This window comes from Astatotilapia calliptera, chromosome 14 (assembly GCF_900246225.1).
Source record: "Astatotilapia calliptera chromosome 14, fAstCal1.2, whole genome shotgun sequence".
In the NCBI taxonomy this organism is placed as follows: Eukaryota; Metazoa; Chordata; class Actinopteri; order Cichliformes; family Cichlidae; genus Astatotilapia; species Astatotilapia calliptera.
In genome coordinates this window covers 39481584-39498296 of record NC_039315.1, presented here as the reverse complement: position 1 = coordinate 39498296, position 16713 = coordinate 39481584, and the positions used below count along the sequence as shown (strand labels likewise).

At 38.6% G+C, this 16713-nt stretch overlaps 1 protein-coding gene across 1 annotated transcript in view; it reads right to left on the bottom strand.

The window, feature by feature from the left end:
- Positions 1-1989: 1989 nt before the first annotated feature.
- ngef (neuronal guanine nucleotide exchange factor) overlaps positions 1990-16713 on the bottom strand; it is a 32777-nt gene continuing 18053 nt past the window's right edge. Inside the window, exons 8-15 of the mRNA XM_026193035.1 lie at positions 15192-15321; positions 8919-8993; positions 7524-7613; positions 5298-5455; positions 4161-4319; positions 3452-3531; positions 3267-3371; positions 1990-3133 (exon numbers count right to left, since the gene is read on the bottom strand). Of these exons, the coding sequence (XP_026048820.1) occupies positions 2919-3133; positions 3267-3371; positions 3452-3531; positions 4161-4319; positions 5298-5455; positions 7524-7613; positions 8919-8993; positions 15192-15321 (1012 nt within the window). The 3' untranslated portion in view covers positions 1990-2918. The remainder of the gene's footprint in view (positions 3134-3266; positions 3372-3451; positions 3532-4160; positions 4320-5297; positions 5456-7523; positions 7614-8918; positions 8994-15191; positions 15322-16713) is intronic.

The window sequence follows — 16713 nt, the reverse complement described above, 5'->3', positions numbered from 1 at the left end:
AACACGGTTTTTTAAGGCATCGTTCATGTTTGTAAAAGTTACCTCATCCTCATCCTCATCATTCTTAGAGTCATCCTCCTCAACTGGCTGGTACTTTTTGAAGGCCTTGACAAAATTAAGGCCCTTGTCCATCACAGTTGATGTTATTTTGTGGGATATGCCGTAGTGTGAGTGAATCTTGTCCAACTCAACAGCAATATTATGGTAATTTTACACCAAAATTGCTTTTATTATTTGCTGTACAGATGTTTGGTGACTAGTTTTGTTGAAGCATGTGACGTTGAGAGGTGCTTTATAAGATTCGAATTGCTTACAACTTCTGTGTAGAACTTCAAGGTGAAATAAGTGAACTGAATCCACTTATGAATAAGGCTGAAACCTGACAAAATCTGGAAGATATGAACTGCTGTGAATATTATATTTCCCTGTAAGTTCTTGTTTCCTCAGAACCAGGCAGTCAGTGATGGGAATAATGACGTTAAAATAAACGGCATTACTAACACTATTACTTTTTTTAGTAATGGGTAATCTAACTAATTACTTTTTCTATCATTACAAGGCAAATGTGGTGCAGGCACTCAATCAACAGAAGCCCCCAACCTGTTCACATCTCTAATCATTTTGTTCTTCCCCACTCGGTAAAACACCAACCGATATTGTTTTCCACTGTTAGTTTTCTTCCAGGAGCCAGACCAGGCGACACAGAAGGAACCCTGAAACTGCTGCCTAAGGATAAATATGTTTTTTCAGCCACTGTCGTTTCCCTCTCTTCTTAGATTGCCTGAGATCTTCAGCCTGATTAGCTCCTATGCCTTGTTATTTTGCATTGTGATTTACACAACTCTGCGTGTTTCAGTGATATTAGGGTGATTATGGTAATCCCAGGCAGTGTCAAGCAGCCCAATGACAACGAAGGTTGGTTAAGAGAAGAGAGAATGATTGAGTTGGATGGCAAAAACAGACATTTTATTGGGCATTTAGGGTTATTTTTATAATGTTTTTTTTTTCTTTTCTTTTTTTTTACTGTTTTGTTTTTGCTGTTTGCTGTGTTGTTTTCTGTGTTACATACCAATATTTGGATATGCACTGTTTACTGTAATGACCCTAATATCACTGAAAAGCACAGGGTTGCTGCCAAAGGTTCAAGATTATGGTACTTTGGCCTAAACGTTTGACCTAAAACCAATGGGAGCACCTGCGCTCCCATCAGATTTAAGCTGTTCTGTTTTTTTGGGTCCATCTCTGTGACACATGACAATGGCTGCAAGTGCAAGAATGCAACCAGAGAGTGGAAAAAAAACAAAAAGGATTTTTAATATTTTCTAAACCAATTATATTTTCTACTCTAAGCACGCCATTAGTTCCACTGGCATATATCAAATCAACAAGGGCTTCTGGAAGTGTGTATTGTTCCTTGCACTGGGTAGACAAAAACAAACTTTCAGATTTCTAAATTCAGTTGATATCAGCAAGTTTCACACATCTGTTTTTATTAACATTAGTATACATCTTACAAATTACTAATTGTAATCCTTTAGATCCAAGGATGAAAATGCTTCATTACTGTGCACAAACATTATATTATAACAGAATTTTGGAGTCATGCATAGTGAATAGCTGTTCATAGTTACATTCTAGACAGTTAATTTAAAATCAATTGCTTTTGCTTTTTTTTTTTTTTACCCTTTTGTGTTTGTTTTCATGAAATTTTGTGTTTTATGTGCTATTTCACTCCGAATAGTTTTTTCTTTGACAGCAAACAAGAGTTGCAGCTTGAGGTTATTGTGGTAGAACAGAAATCAGGAGAAAATCAGGAGAACTGTGTGTGTTCAACACACACTAGAAACAAAATAGCCCCTTTTTGTACAACAAAAGCCATGCATGTGGTTTTTAATTACTTGTATCTGTATATATATATATATATATATATATATATATATATATATATATATATATATATATATATATATATATAAAATTGTACATACGTACACATTTAAAGTGCAGAAAATGTTTATCACAATTATAGTACAGGTCTGCAACGAATCAAGCAGATAATGATGGTTATAGAGAAATGGAGAGCAGCAGAGTGGTCTTGACATACAAATCACTGGCAATGTTGTAATCAGAAGTTGTCAAATTTCTTTTTCATTAGTTGCCAGTCTAAAGAGGGTAGAGCTTATTGTATGTGAAACTTGAGACAAAACAGAGTGAGTTTAAATGAACACTAGGAATCTTATTTCTGAGTACATTTTAGTTCTTGAATGCATTCTGTTGAACTCATTAAACTGAAGTCAGCATTAGGTCCTCCTTCTTGGTTGCTGATACAAGATTTAATTTAATAATTGAAAACTTCATTACTTTATAATATACAGTGATAGATAGCTTGACCGCCAAAGAGAAACAAAACAAAGCGTTCTTTGTTTTTATTGTTATAGTTTCCGTAAATTCTGTAAATTGATGAACATCTTTTCATCATTTTGTCCATTTGTAGTGTGTTGGGTCTTTTTATGTAAGTGTAATGAAAGTAACTTTATAATGAAATGACTACAGCTTTACAGTTTTAAAACCTTCTCAATAAGGGGGTTTGACAACATTTAACTTATTAATCCATTGCACACAAATGTGCGGTCCTGCAAACACATGTAAACATTTATGCAATATGAAGCATTTCTTGCACCAATTGTGCATGGTGACTTTTAGTTTTAGTTTTATCTGCCTTGCTTGCCCTGAAAGAATATCACTGGTTTGAGTTTTTGACTCAAGTACTATATTTTTTTTCCCTTTTCACGCTACAATTGTGGAGTTTCAAAAATATTTTATGTTGTGAGGGCATACGATGCAATTGTCTAAAAATAAAGTTACATTACTGTTATAAATTAACTGCTATTCTTCACTGCTGCCCCCATTTGATTACTTCATGATTTGGAGAAGATGGAGCCTTTTAGTGCATGTCTTCCTGCCCTTACGCCACTCTTGGCTCCAGCATGAAGGCCACCTTCATGGGCCTGTTGGATCCTGATGGCTTCTCTCAGGTTCTGAGCTCGGACTTCCTTGTTCTGGATTTCCTCTGCTACTCGACTAGGGAACCATCCCCTTTCACCATCATGGAGCCGTTCACCCATCATCCAGCCTGGAATAAAGAAGACCAGACCCAAGGTGACCAAAGACAAAATTACAGAAAATAATGCAGAAACCAAAACGTATTAGGTAGAAAAAGCAATTGTTTTTGATAACAAACATAAGCAGATTTTGTATCTACATACCATCATCTGTTCTCTCTAGGAGGTTCAGAACATCAGCCATTTCAGTAGAGAGTTCATCTGGTTCCTGAGCTGAGTATGACTGAATACACTGCACCTGTGGAGAATCTGATAAAAGTCATAGACAACTTAAATTCATGTCTACACAGACAAAGAAATTTACTTGTGGGTTCCGTATTCTGTCTCACCTGGTTGGTGGGCACTAGTAGACATAAAGCGTGTGCGCCGGTTAGGAGTGAGTGCACATATCCATCGAAGCTTATCACTCCTGCCCACATGATAGTACTGATTAATAATCATTTAAAGAAAACCGACTACCACGTTGCTTTATGGTATTTTCACCTTTTTTTGCAAGCAGACAGTCCATACAAAACAATTTAAACCTGTAAGATCCAAGCCAATGCCATGACTCCTTCCATAGAGGGAATTGTAGAACATGTGATCTTGGACCATACTTGGAGCATGATTATTCCTGCTCCCCACTGACCTGCACTTACTCTGCATTTAATGATCCAGGCAAATGTACACTTTAGTTTGTCTCAGTAGTTCAGCTTATCAATATCATGCACAGACTTGTTTCCTACATGAACTTATGGAAATTTCTTTACAAACTACAATGAAGTTCATGATTTCACCCATTCTGTGGCATAACTGGAGACATTTCAGAAGTGGTAAAAAGCTTCAGAAGGACTAAATTGCTTTACTTAAACAATTTTGCAAAGTTTGCTCACATACAAAGGAAGGCCCAGTCCTTTAGGTTTCTTGACTGTCGCAATATTTTTCTTGCCTTGTCATATTTTTCCTGTCTTTACACTGTATTTTACAAATAATGGAAATAGAAGACATGATAGAAACTGCTTAATGGAATCCTAAGAGGATTCTTCTCTGAATACTCACATACTGGAGGTCTTGAGCATATAGTTGACCTCACGCTCATCTTGGTTCTCAAGCAGCTTAAGATTAAAAACATTGGCCAGCTGCTGACCTTGGTCTTCAAGATCTTCTGTTCTCAACATGGCCCGTGTACAGGAGTCAATAACCTGGAACTTGTCCCCACTGGTAACAGTGTAACAGAATTAATATCCCCTGTTTTACAGAGCAACAGTAAAATGATCTGTTGTAATCTAAACATTTCGCAGTTTCCACTTTATTTGGCACACTTTAGTAAAGTAGTCTAAACAGTAATCCTTAGTAAAGATAGCTTTTAGTTTTTAGTGAAGCTGTTTTAAACACATTATTTAATTTATCGTCAGTACAGTAGGAGGGAATATCAGCTTATTATATAATTATATAATTGACTAAACTAGCAAAAAAGGTAGACTAATTAACTAGTCTAAAACTAAGAAACTAAGAAAATTTGAAAACCATTTATGAATAATGCAAGCTGTTCAAAAATTCATAAAAATCACTTAAATAAGAGTTAAAATCTAAAATAACAAAACAATAACTCATCGATACATTTTCTTCCGCTTATCTGAAGTCTAGACTAGCTAATCTTAAGCTAGCGTGTTGTAGGTTCGACCCTCCTGTTCCAGAAAGAAATTAGCAGGAACACCAGAGGGGCAAAATACAAGCTACAACACAACGCTCCAGTGGACATCAACATATATGTCCTACCAAGCACGGCCAAACAATTTTCTACATGTATATCACACCACAAACATAACTAAGTGTCTTACTGAACATGATCCGGAATCAGAATCAGATTACCTTAATAATCCCTAAGGAAATTATGTTATGTTATGTTATGTTATGTTATGTTATGTTATGTTATGTTATGTTATGTTATGTTATGTTATGTTATGAATCCTACCATCCATGAGCAGGAAAAAGATCTCGGCTGTGGGTATACCCTGGATGTTTAGTTTGGTTGATGAGATTTTTAAGAAGTGTTATATTTGACCAAGCAAATAAAGGTTTTTGTCAAAAGACTGAAATTCAGAACTGAACCTAAATCAATGTCAGGTGCCAATTAAATATCTATTCAAAAAATTTACAAAACTATTGTGTTAGAGTACTTTACTAAATGCTTACCTGCGTTTGGTGACCAGCAACAGATTATTGAAAAGGAACAGGTAGACAGGCTGGTAGAGCTTACGGCTTCGCATGGTCCTAGTACTCTTTGGTCCACCCATTTGCTGTACGTCGCCCTTCTTTAGCAACCAGCGTGAGTGGGAAATGATGGGCACAGACTACAAGGTTAAGAGAAATAACAAACAAAAAGGGGTACAGACTTACTGAATTGTTCCAAAACAGAATACATTTGGAAATTCAATTAACATAGCAGTGACCATTTACCCACAAGCAAAGAGAAAGCAGTTGCTTTGGGTGATATGGAAAACATCTCAGTCAAAGAGATAAACACAACTGTTTATTAATGAATGTTTAATTAACAATGAGAATAATAGCCAGCTCAAGATGTCCATAAATCTAAATCAATTATCTGAAACAATACATTTTCTCTGTGTGTCAAAAAGAAACAGGTACATGTTGGAACCAGAACTTGACCAGAATTCTCCTTAGACTTCTCATTTGCTGCATGTCTTGCAACAAATTAACAAATGAAGGTCAAACAGTTCTTGATCTCCGTTAGGTGTTTTCTTTGCTGCAATTTGAGCAAGAAAACCTAACTCCCGATGTTAAAAGGAGTCTGCTACTTGACCTCTGTGAAGCATTGATGATTAGGATGGTAATTGTATCCTCATTACCAGAAGTACCCTACCATTAAGACCATGTCTGATGAGGCTTTAGTGGACATGCATCTCTCTTCTCCTGTGTCAGGTCTCTGCTGAATGTTTTTTGTTTCCTATTTTTAAGGACATGACTTTTAGGTACTTTCAGGTACTGTTCATCTACTGCAGATCAGTTTTTATGCCACTTCTTCTTTTACCATCCACTTGCTAGTTTCCTCAAATTTCAAATGTGTTCCACATAATGCCAAAATATCCCAAGTTTTCAGCTAATAGCTATTTGGTAATCACCTTTTGGGAGAAAAAATATTATATTCTATGCCCTTCAAACTGTGTTATTATTGATAAATATGTGATGATCATAGATTCAACTAAAAATATTGGGGAAAAAAGTGTTTTTCACAGTCCCCTGGTCCTCCCTTGCTATCGAACCTGTAGCCCATGCCGTCATTCACAGCTGTCATCTTAAGGCTGACGTTTCTCCACAGTCACAACCAGATTGTTACAGTCCCAGTCACAATTTAATGGTCTAAAACAGTTCTTAGTTTTGTGTCTGCTTCCTGGTATGAAATCTTTTTATCTTAGTGCAGACTGACCCTTAATGCTGACCTTTTGTGTCCAGTAAGTGCATCTTGGCCTAGCATTGGCTTGGTGACAGAATGATTATGGCCATTATGAACTCACTGGATTCAGACTCCCTCCAGAAACCCCTCTCCACACATGGAGCTTAGCTGGAAAAGCAGAGATGATGGTTCTCTACCACCTCACTTCCAAACAGGAAGTAATTATCATCTCCATGTATCCCATTAGAGTCCTATTGTGTTTCAGTCTGGTGAGAGGCAGAGCACTCAATGTGGCCCAAGCAATAATTAACTCCAGTGATGACTGCTGCTATGCTTTGACTCAACAGAACTCTGACTTTTTGTCATCCTGGCTATAATGCTAAAGAGAACCCTTAGCTACAGCACTTTCAGAAAGATATCTACTGTTGATGAAATGTGTTCCTCATTATTGTAAATTTAAATATTATTATGAAATAATACACATAAACAGCTCCATTCAAAGTGCGATGGATGTCTCTTCTAACAAGACCAGGTTTTCCCCAGAAAGTTTCTCAATTAACTTTAAAGTCCACATCAGTTTTGGACACCACTCAGACAGACAGAGAGTGACTGAAGGGGAACTGGGAAGGGGAGCAGAGAAAACTATAGAGTCCGGCATTGTTTTGGCCAAGTTACACACCAATTGACTAAAAGTGATACTGTACTGCAGAAAGTCAACACCAAGTGAGAGTGCCACCTAAACGAGGATCTCAATCCTAAAGAAAACCTGTGGAGTTAGCTGAACCTTTGAGTTGCCAAGAGGCAGGCAAGAAAGTCATTGTGCTGTGAGTTTCTATAAAAAGACATGGGCCAGCATTTTTCCTGAGATGTGTGCAAACCTGGTGACCAACTACAAAAAAAAGTTATTTTTTGTTTATTCACTCTGTCTAATGAGTCTGCACTTCGGTCCAAAAACCAATATACTCCCCCTTGATTGAAAAAGCTTGTTACAATAACATGTATTTTACCTTGGATTTAAACTCAAGTGTCTTTTCAATGCTGATAAGCTCCTCGGTGCGACTCATTTTCCGCACCCCTTCATTACACTCTTTTACAATCTGAGAAAGAAACAAAAATTAGAGACAAAGAAAAAAATGATTTACCCCATAAAACAGGAAAAGACTAAACATAAATTCAAACTGTCCATAGTGTTATATTATTATGTATGTTGTATATATTGCAACCCCAACTCTATAACATTTTAATGGAATTAAACAGAATTCAAATACCTGCAGATCTCATAAACCAATATTTTAGCTACAATACAACACAAGGAATGAAATAAGTATAAAATAAAACATTTGACTATTTCATGAAAATATTTAATCACTTTGAATTTGTTACATTCTCTAAAAAGTTGAAAAAAGCCTGAAAAAGTAATGCTAAAAAGAAACAAGGGGAGGAACATTTTGCAGCTAATTGGTTTAACTTGCTGTAGACAAGTTAGCAAAAGTAAAGATGTGATTCACCAGTTTCCACAAAACTGGCCGTCCAAAAAATACAGTTTAATACTCTAAAGCCTAACATGTTGCTGGTGTCAGACAGTTATTTTGCAACATTTTTTTAAAACATCTGTAATGATTTTAATGTGGCACCTTGACTGGGATTACTGTAATGACCCAAATATCAGTTGTTGCTTTCAGGAACCATTGGAATTTTACTATTGCACCAGTGGTACAAAAGTTACCGTACTAGTTTGACCTAAAAGTTCTATCGTGCAAAGAGCATTATGAATCAAAATTTGAAATTTGTTTTTTAAATGATATTCATTGTATCCTTCAGTCTAAAAACAAGAGCGATCATCTGACTAATGGGAGCTTGCTTCAAAAGCCTGCATCTCTGACAATATGAGGCCTCATTAGTGATACTGGCAACCTTGCACACCAAGGTATATACAACAACATATGCGCTCATCCAGATGATGCCTTATGTGAATTCCATTTTAAAAATGCTGAACTGCTTACTGTAGATATTTTTAAAAATCAAGGTTTCATCGTATAAGAGTCTAGATTTACCTGCCTGCAGTCAAGACTTCTCACTAACTGAAAACACTAAACATAATGAAACAAAATGGGAAATAAGACCTTTTGATTGTATCTCTTAGGATTTTATATCAGACAAGAATGGGAAAGCATTCTTCTCCTCAGTTCCCATACATTTCCAGACTGTTGTTAAAAGAAAAGTCGATGACGCTACACAGTAATAAACCTTGTCAAAACTTTTTCGAGACATGTTGCTGCCACCAAGTTCAAGTTCAACTAAAAATGTTTTTAAAATGGGGCAGTAGTAATAGTGTCATAAATCAATTAATTATTAGAAAATCAAACGCTGAAAAAGGAAATAAAATGAAAAATGTTGCTCACCTTCTCCAGTTCATGATGTGCTTTTATGGCATTTGCTTCCCTCTCTGAGTTTTCTTCAGCTTTTTTCAGAATGTTCTGTCGAAGACAAAGTGGTCATCATCATCATCATCATCATATACATTTTGTTTGCAAGCGTTCACTGCTTAAAACGCTAAAGGAACACTTCAAAATCACATCAGATTTCACTGGAAAAAAACAGCATGGTAGATAATGTTGAAATTTAAAGTCAGTTGGGATAGAAAGGACCACATCATTTGATGGAATGCAAAACTATTCACCTATAAAAAGTCAAACTGAAACAAAAAAACAGCAGGCTACTTGTGATGGTCCGTTTTGAGTTTTGGGGATGCTTAGTGGTTTCTAGTTTTGATTATCTTTGTATTATAGTTTTTACATTTTGTACTGTTGTAATTCTGACCTTTTATTATAGTGTCATTGTTATGTCCCAGTTATTTCTGCATTGAGTTACCGCAAGGTTGTTTTTATTTCCTTTTTGTGTCCCCATTCTGTCCCCTCAGTCTTGTCTCTTGTCTCTTAGTCTTGGTCTCTGTGTTCATTACTTCCTGTTTTATTTTGACATCCCTTGTTCTGTGTGCATTCAAAATGAAAGATTCTGAGGTCTAACCTGGAGGCATTGGATGGAGTGAAAGATAATGTCCTAGAGGTGTTCTACTGTATTCAAGTAAGTGTGGGGGCCAGTCAATAGTATCAATTCCTTCATCCTCCAGGAACTGCCCGCATACTCTAGCATCATAAGACAAGGCATTGTTGTGCATCAGGAGAAACCCATGAACCACTACACTAGTGTAGAGTCTGACAATGGGTCCAAGGATCCTGATAACCCTGGACCTCAAGTTGCTTTTGCCTAGCCTGTAGGGGTCTGTACGTCCCTTCAATGATATGCCACCCCAGACCATCATTGACCCATCAAAGTGGTCATACTGAATGATGTTATAGGCAGTATAATGTTCTCCCCAGCTTCTCCAGACCCTTTCACATCTGTAACATGTGCTCTGAACAAACCTGTTCTCATATGTAAAAACCACAGGGCACCAGTGGTTTGGCAATACCAACTGGGATCCAGAATTCTGGGTAGAGAGTAGAAGGGTCTACTATAGGATGTGGGGCCATCAGGCCACATTCATGAAGTCTGTTTCTGATTGTTTAGAGACATTCACACCACTGGCTTGCTGGCTTATCCTTGAACTCATCCTGTGCCTCCTTGCACAGAGGAACAGATTACGGTCCTGCTAATAGGTTGAAGACCTAGAGCAGGGGTGGCCAACTCCAGGCCTCAAGAGCCGGTGTCCTGCAGGTTTTAGATATCACCCTGGATCAACAAACCTGAATCACATGATTAGTTCATTACTAGGCCTCTGGAGAACTTCAAGAAACGTTGAGGAGGCAATTTAGTCATTTAAATCAGCTATGATGGATCAAGGACACATCTAAAACCTGCAGGACACCGGCTCTCGAGGCCCGGAGTTGGCCACCCCTGACCTAGAGTAACTTTCTGTTTTCTTATGCTACAAGTAGTGGCACTGGCAAAATGCAAAAAATAGTGAAAAAACAATCAGGAAAAAAATGTCAGTGGCTTTCACCTTTTGAGGAATTGTCTTGTTACACATCTAGTGAACATGTTGTTAATTTGATTAACACCAAAGCAGCTTAAACTGTTTAAGAACCCCTTGTTTGTGTGTTTGTGTGTTTGTTTGTTTGTTTGTTTGTTTGAGGTGTGTGTTTATGCAACACTGTCTTTGGAACAAAATCATGGTCCCCCATGGTACCTAAGCCTACCTCAAAGTATGAACAAGAGACAAATAACTGAAGTCTAACTGACTCAGATATTGCCCAGATTAACAAGGTCCACGTCAAGTTTTCAGGAAACAGGACATACTGATGAGTAGTGGGATAGGGATACTGGAACAAACCGATAACTGATAACCGATAACACAGAATGAATTGGTTGTTACTATGCCAGCAAACCCACTGAGGGAGGTTATTTACAACGCATATGGGAACTGTGGATGAAGTGAGAACCAGCATTCCTCACTGCCACCTGCTCCTGGATCACTGTTTGGTTAGAAATAACCAAACAGCATCAATCAGTCCAACTCAGTGTGTTCCTTCTTCCTAATGTTGCTCTCACTTGGTATTACTACGTCTATCACTACAGCCGTCTTATTCTGCATGTCTACCACTACTATGTCCAGTGGTTAGCCACCACCATTTTCTCTGCCTGTATCTGGAAGTCCCACGGGATCTTAGTTCGGCAATTCTCCACTACCCCTGGGGTGTCTCACATTTTGACCTCGGGACTTCCAGGCCATATTCGGCACAAACACTTCTGTATACTATGCCGGCCACTTGGTTATGGCGTTCCATGTATGTTCCTGCCTGCTAGCATCTTGGACCCTGCTGTTATGTGATGGATTGTCTCTGGGGCATCTTTACACAGCCTGCACCTGGGTTCTTGCCTGGTGTGATAGACCCCAGCCTCTATGGATCTTGTGCTCAGAACTTGTTCCTCTCCTGCCATGATTAGTGCCTCTGTGCACTACATCACTCCAGGCCACCTGGAGTGATGTCTCCTTCACTCCAGGCATACAGCTTGATTTCGTCTAGCACTCCAGCTTTGTCCAGCCACTGGTGGGATTTCTGGATGTCAGCCAATTCCTCTATCTGCCGGTGGTACATACTGTGCAGGGGCCTGTCCTTCCATGATGGTTCCTCCTCTTTAGGGATGGGTATCGAAAACCGGTTCTTGTTGAGAACCGGTTCCCACTGTTTCAATTCCTTGGAATTGTTTGCCATTTTTGCAAACGATTAAATAAATAAATAAATAAATAAATAGAAGTAAATAAATATAGGCTTTTTTATAGTCCATCCAGGCAGTGCACAGGTTGGTCTGGTTTTATGGTCTCGAGTGACTGCTTTATCTATCAGTAGATATAGCTTTGCCCCTCTGGTTTTTCTGTCTATTCCTTTCTGAGCCATATAGCTGTTCATCTTAGCTGCTACAATGACAGGATCTTTCATGTAGTGTTGAAGCAGGTCTTTAGGGTTTAGGACTGTCCTGCCTTCACTTAGCCAGTCTGGGTATGTCTCATCCATTAACAGCTGGTTCATTTGTTCTGCCAGGTGCAGTTAACTTCTTTAGACCGTAGATGTACATGTAAGAACTGTCCAACTCTTCAAGCTGTCCAGCTCTTCATGCTTGAGTCTATTTCTTGGATGTCTTCTCATTATGATGGTTACTTAATCCTGTTTAGGGAGGTTACTTTGGTCTGTTATTAGCTCCACGGGCCACTGAGCATTGTTATTATAAGTTGCCGCCGTCTCCGATATGCTCTGTCACCACCCTTGGTGGGGCTGTTCTCATATTGTTCCCCTGCCACTGAGATCTTGGATGGTTCAGTGGAGTACAGCTGGTTTATGCTCCTGGCTCCTGGAAACAGCCTACATACCAAATGAAAAGGATGGGCATGGCTCCAGACAGTTCTGTGATATAAAGGTCATTTGAGGTCAGCTTCAGTCTGAGATTTGATTTAGCATTCAACATGCTTGTCACAAATGGAAAAAGAAAGTGCATGGCTTTCCCTAAAGTATTTACTGGGCAGCTGTGTCCAAAAGTCCAACCATGTCTGATTTCTGAAAGGGGACTTCAGTGTCTCGTCACAAGACAGTTCTATTAAACTCTCCTGCTGAACAACTGTAAAATCTTCAGACATGTCAGATGCTTTGATGCTGATGCCGTTTCTCATCCAGCTATTCACTTCTGCTGTCCCTGGAAAATATTTACTGAACTGTTGTCTGAAAGAGACAAAGAATGTATTTTTTTTGTATGTAATTTGTATAGTTTTTTTTTCTCTCTTATTTCTTTTCTAAATGTACTTGTATATTGTTCACATGTTGAAATAAATTACCAACCAAACCAAAGAGACAAAGAATGCAACAATGTTGTCTATGACTCCATTGGCAAGGTTTAGGTTGTTGTCAGACAGGAAACTCTCCAAACTGGGGACAGCTGCCTTTTGCTGCTCTACACACCCCAGTTCCTGCATCCTACTTAAATTCAGATATTCAAATAACCTGTCTTAGGAAATCAGCCACAAGCATCTGCGCCCATGGCCTATGGATCACCTTGAACTTAAAAGACTGGAGAGCCAGATATCACTGGTTGATCCAGGTATTGGCATTCTTCATGCGATGGAGTGAATTCAGCCGGGATCTGAACAGAGGGTACAAGGGTTGCCCAGGAGGCAATAACGAATATAGTCGACTGCCCATTGCATGGCGAAGCACTCCTTTTCCACTGTACTGCCCCCAGCCCCTTATTCAGGCATCAGTAGGCAGAATGAAAGGTAGGGAAACATTAGGACTGTGGAGCAGGCGTTCCCCATAAAGAGCCTTCTTTACTTGCACAAACCCTGCCTGCCACTGCTCTGTTCACTGGACCAGATCTGTGAGGGGCTGGTCAACTAAGTCGGGCATGAACCACCAGTAGTAACCAGCCAGCCCCAAGAGCCATCTCACCTCTTTTTTGGTCTTGGGATGCAGGCAGAATGTGAAGGCTGCTGTTATTTCTATCTGAGGGTGTATCTGACCACTTCTTAAGTGGTACTCCAGATACTGTACATCTGGTCGTCCTACTGCACTCTTCTTTGGGTTGGCTGCGAGCCTCAGAGACTCCAGGACTGTGGCTACTCACATACTCTGGTCAGATTCCACTGGTGATGATAACGTCATCCAAGTAGATGGAAGGATATGCAGCATGACACAACAGCCATAAGGCATTGAAGGGTGGTTGGGGCTTCAAACGAGCCGAACAGAACTGTGACTTATTTTTACAAACCGTACAGAGTGCAGAAGGCTGGTTTTTCCTTGAACTATAGAGGCAAGGTAATCTACCAGTAGTCCTTAGTTAAATCCAATGTTGTGAAAAAACAAGCAGTGCCAAACCGATCCAGGACCTGGGGCATGGAGTAAACGTCAAACTGTGACACTGTCACTGGCTGCAGCTGCTGTCATTGCTGTAGTAAGGACCCAAATGCAGACATTCTGAGGGCAAAACTAGGTTTTAAGGCTATTGAGGCTAAATAAAGATGCAAAACAATGACAAGAGGTCACTAGGAAACATTAACTGGGCATGAACTAAATCATTAAGGATGTGACACATGAAGCAAGGAACATGAAACTAGAAACATGAAAACCTGGAACACGTGAGGAAGATGAACAGATGATCTGACAAAGGGGTGAGGAAGACAGAGACAATATATATCACTGGGTGATGAGGGAAGTGGAAATACATGGGAACACAACAGGAACAAATTAGACATAATGAGACAGGGGAAGCATTACTGCACACATTTAGCACAGGACGAGTGACTGTCAAAATAAAACAGGAAGTACATGAACGCACGAACATTGACAAGGACACACAAGCTTGACAGTAGAAATGGGGATCTACAAAACATGGAGGCATATAACAGACTCGGGGAGACAAAGGATGAAACACAAGGTGAGGAAAATGGGAACAGGTGAGGGAGATGAAACACAGAGACACAATTAAGGAACCGAGAAACAAATAGGGAACACAAACATGAGACGGAGAGGGAATAAACAGAGACATGACAGGGAAAACATACACATAGGACATGACAGACTCTCAGAGGAGACACAGAGATGAGACAAAGACATGAAAACATGAACCAGAAATAAAAATAATCTCTGAGGGATGAAAGAACTAACTCAAGACTAATCTGTATAAACTTGAACTTAAAACATCTTCATGATGCAACGGAAAGAATCACGAATACAAAATAAACTAAAAATGCTGGGTCAAAGACCCAACACCCTGACTGACACCTCATTCACCTACCAGTAGTCTACACAGAACTGTATAGACGTATCTGTCTTCACCACAAGAACTATGGGGGCTACACAACATGCTATGTGACTTGTTTTACTCCCAATTTTAGCATTTCAGCCAATTCTTTCTGACGCTTTGTCTAGCAGGCTAAAAAATTCCAAGGAACTGAACTACTGGAACCAATTCTCGATTTCCATCCCTACGTATGGATGGATGGATGGATGGATGGATGGATGGATGGATAGATGGATAGATAGATAGATAGATAGATAGATAGATAGATAGATAGATAGATAGATAGATAGATAGATAGATAGATAGATAGATAGATAGATAGATAGATAGATAGATAGATAGATAGATAGATAGATAGATAGATATAACAGTGTTGGTAAACTCACCTGAACAAGAAGCTTGAGCCTTGTAATCCTTTGAAAAGGAAGGATGAGGAAAGATGTAAAGGACAGGCCCTTGACACATGGATAGTTTTCTAGTGTAGCCATGGTGTCCCGAAATTGCTGGTTTCCGTCTCTGGACAGACAGTCATAATCAGAACTTGGACATTCAAACACATTGCTTATTTGAATACTATATGTTCTCCATATACTATATGTTCTTCTCCTTATCTCTATATGTGTTGAGAGATAAGGAAAGTGGCAGTGCAGCAGTATGTCTATGACATGTCTTTGGCCTGTACATATTTAATGGTAGGTTAAAAGGAGGTTCTTTGGAGAGATTCATACTAGAATCAAGAGCAATCAGCTGCACCCTTTAGGGTTCATAAAAGCAAATCATTAGCCTCCATCTCAATCTGTTCCTATCCTTTTTTGCATACCCACTTTCTGCATATCCTTCTTTACTACATACAGTACATATATCTCCTCTCTCGTCTTCTGCTATTCACCCTTCCTCATTGCAAAGCATCTTTCCAAATCATTCAATCTGAGGTGCCCTTCTGATGTATTCATTTCCAATCTTGTCCATTCTCATCACTCCCAATAAAAATTTTAACATCTCTGCCACCTCTAGCTCTTTCTCCTGTCTCTTTTTAGTCATATATAACCAAAAGAAATATGGCCCTACCAAAGATGATACAAATAAGGTCCCTATATGGTCACTAATGACATCAAACCTTTAGTGTCCACCTACATAAAATCAATAACTGCAGCCTTTAAATGCAAAATACTAAACATTTGAACAAGAATGCAAAATAAAAAATAACAATACATGGCTAACACCAAACATTGTGAAGAAAAAAAGCAGTCTTACATGCAATTAAATATGAACTGCCTTTTGCATGAATAAAGCAAATAAAATTATTTTCCCATGAAACTTGTATATGAAATGAAACCAAAATTAGATATGAGATAGGCAGAAAAGCTACAATACAAACAACCCACAATCATTACCTATCCAAACTGACAACATTTGGAGAGCACATTTTGAAAATCACTACAATGACATACATATGAACCCCATTAATTAAGACAATGTAAAAACACTTTCAAAAAAGTAAGAAAGAAACCAGAATCCCCTTAAAAATTTCCCAATTACCTGGAAAGAAGTGAAAACAAAGGAAAAAAATTAGAAGCTAGAAAGGGATTAAGCCAATAATCTGGGTTTTATAAATTGGGTTAGGGGTTAGGTTAGGTTAGGTTAGGTTAGGTTAGGTTAGGTTAGGTTAAATTGAGTTTATTAAAGACTTTTCTTAAAGACGTGTAAGCCAAAATCCCTCCTGAAACCTGGTGACCAACTACAAGAAATGTCTTTCTATTGTACTTGGCAACCAAAGTTGACCCAGTCATGTTTTGCTTAGAGATTAAATACTTATTTCAGTCAATGGCGTGCAAATAAATGTATAACTTTTATGTAAAAGCATCTTTTTTTTGTTGATATTTTGTCTGTCTCTATTAAAAATTTATT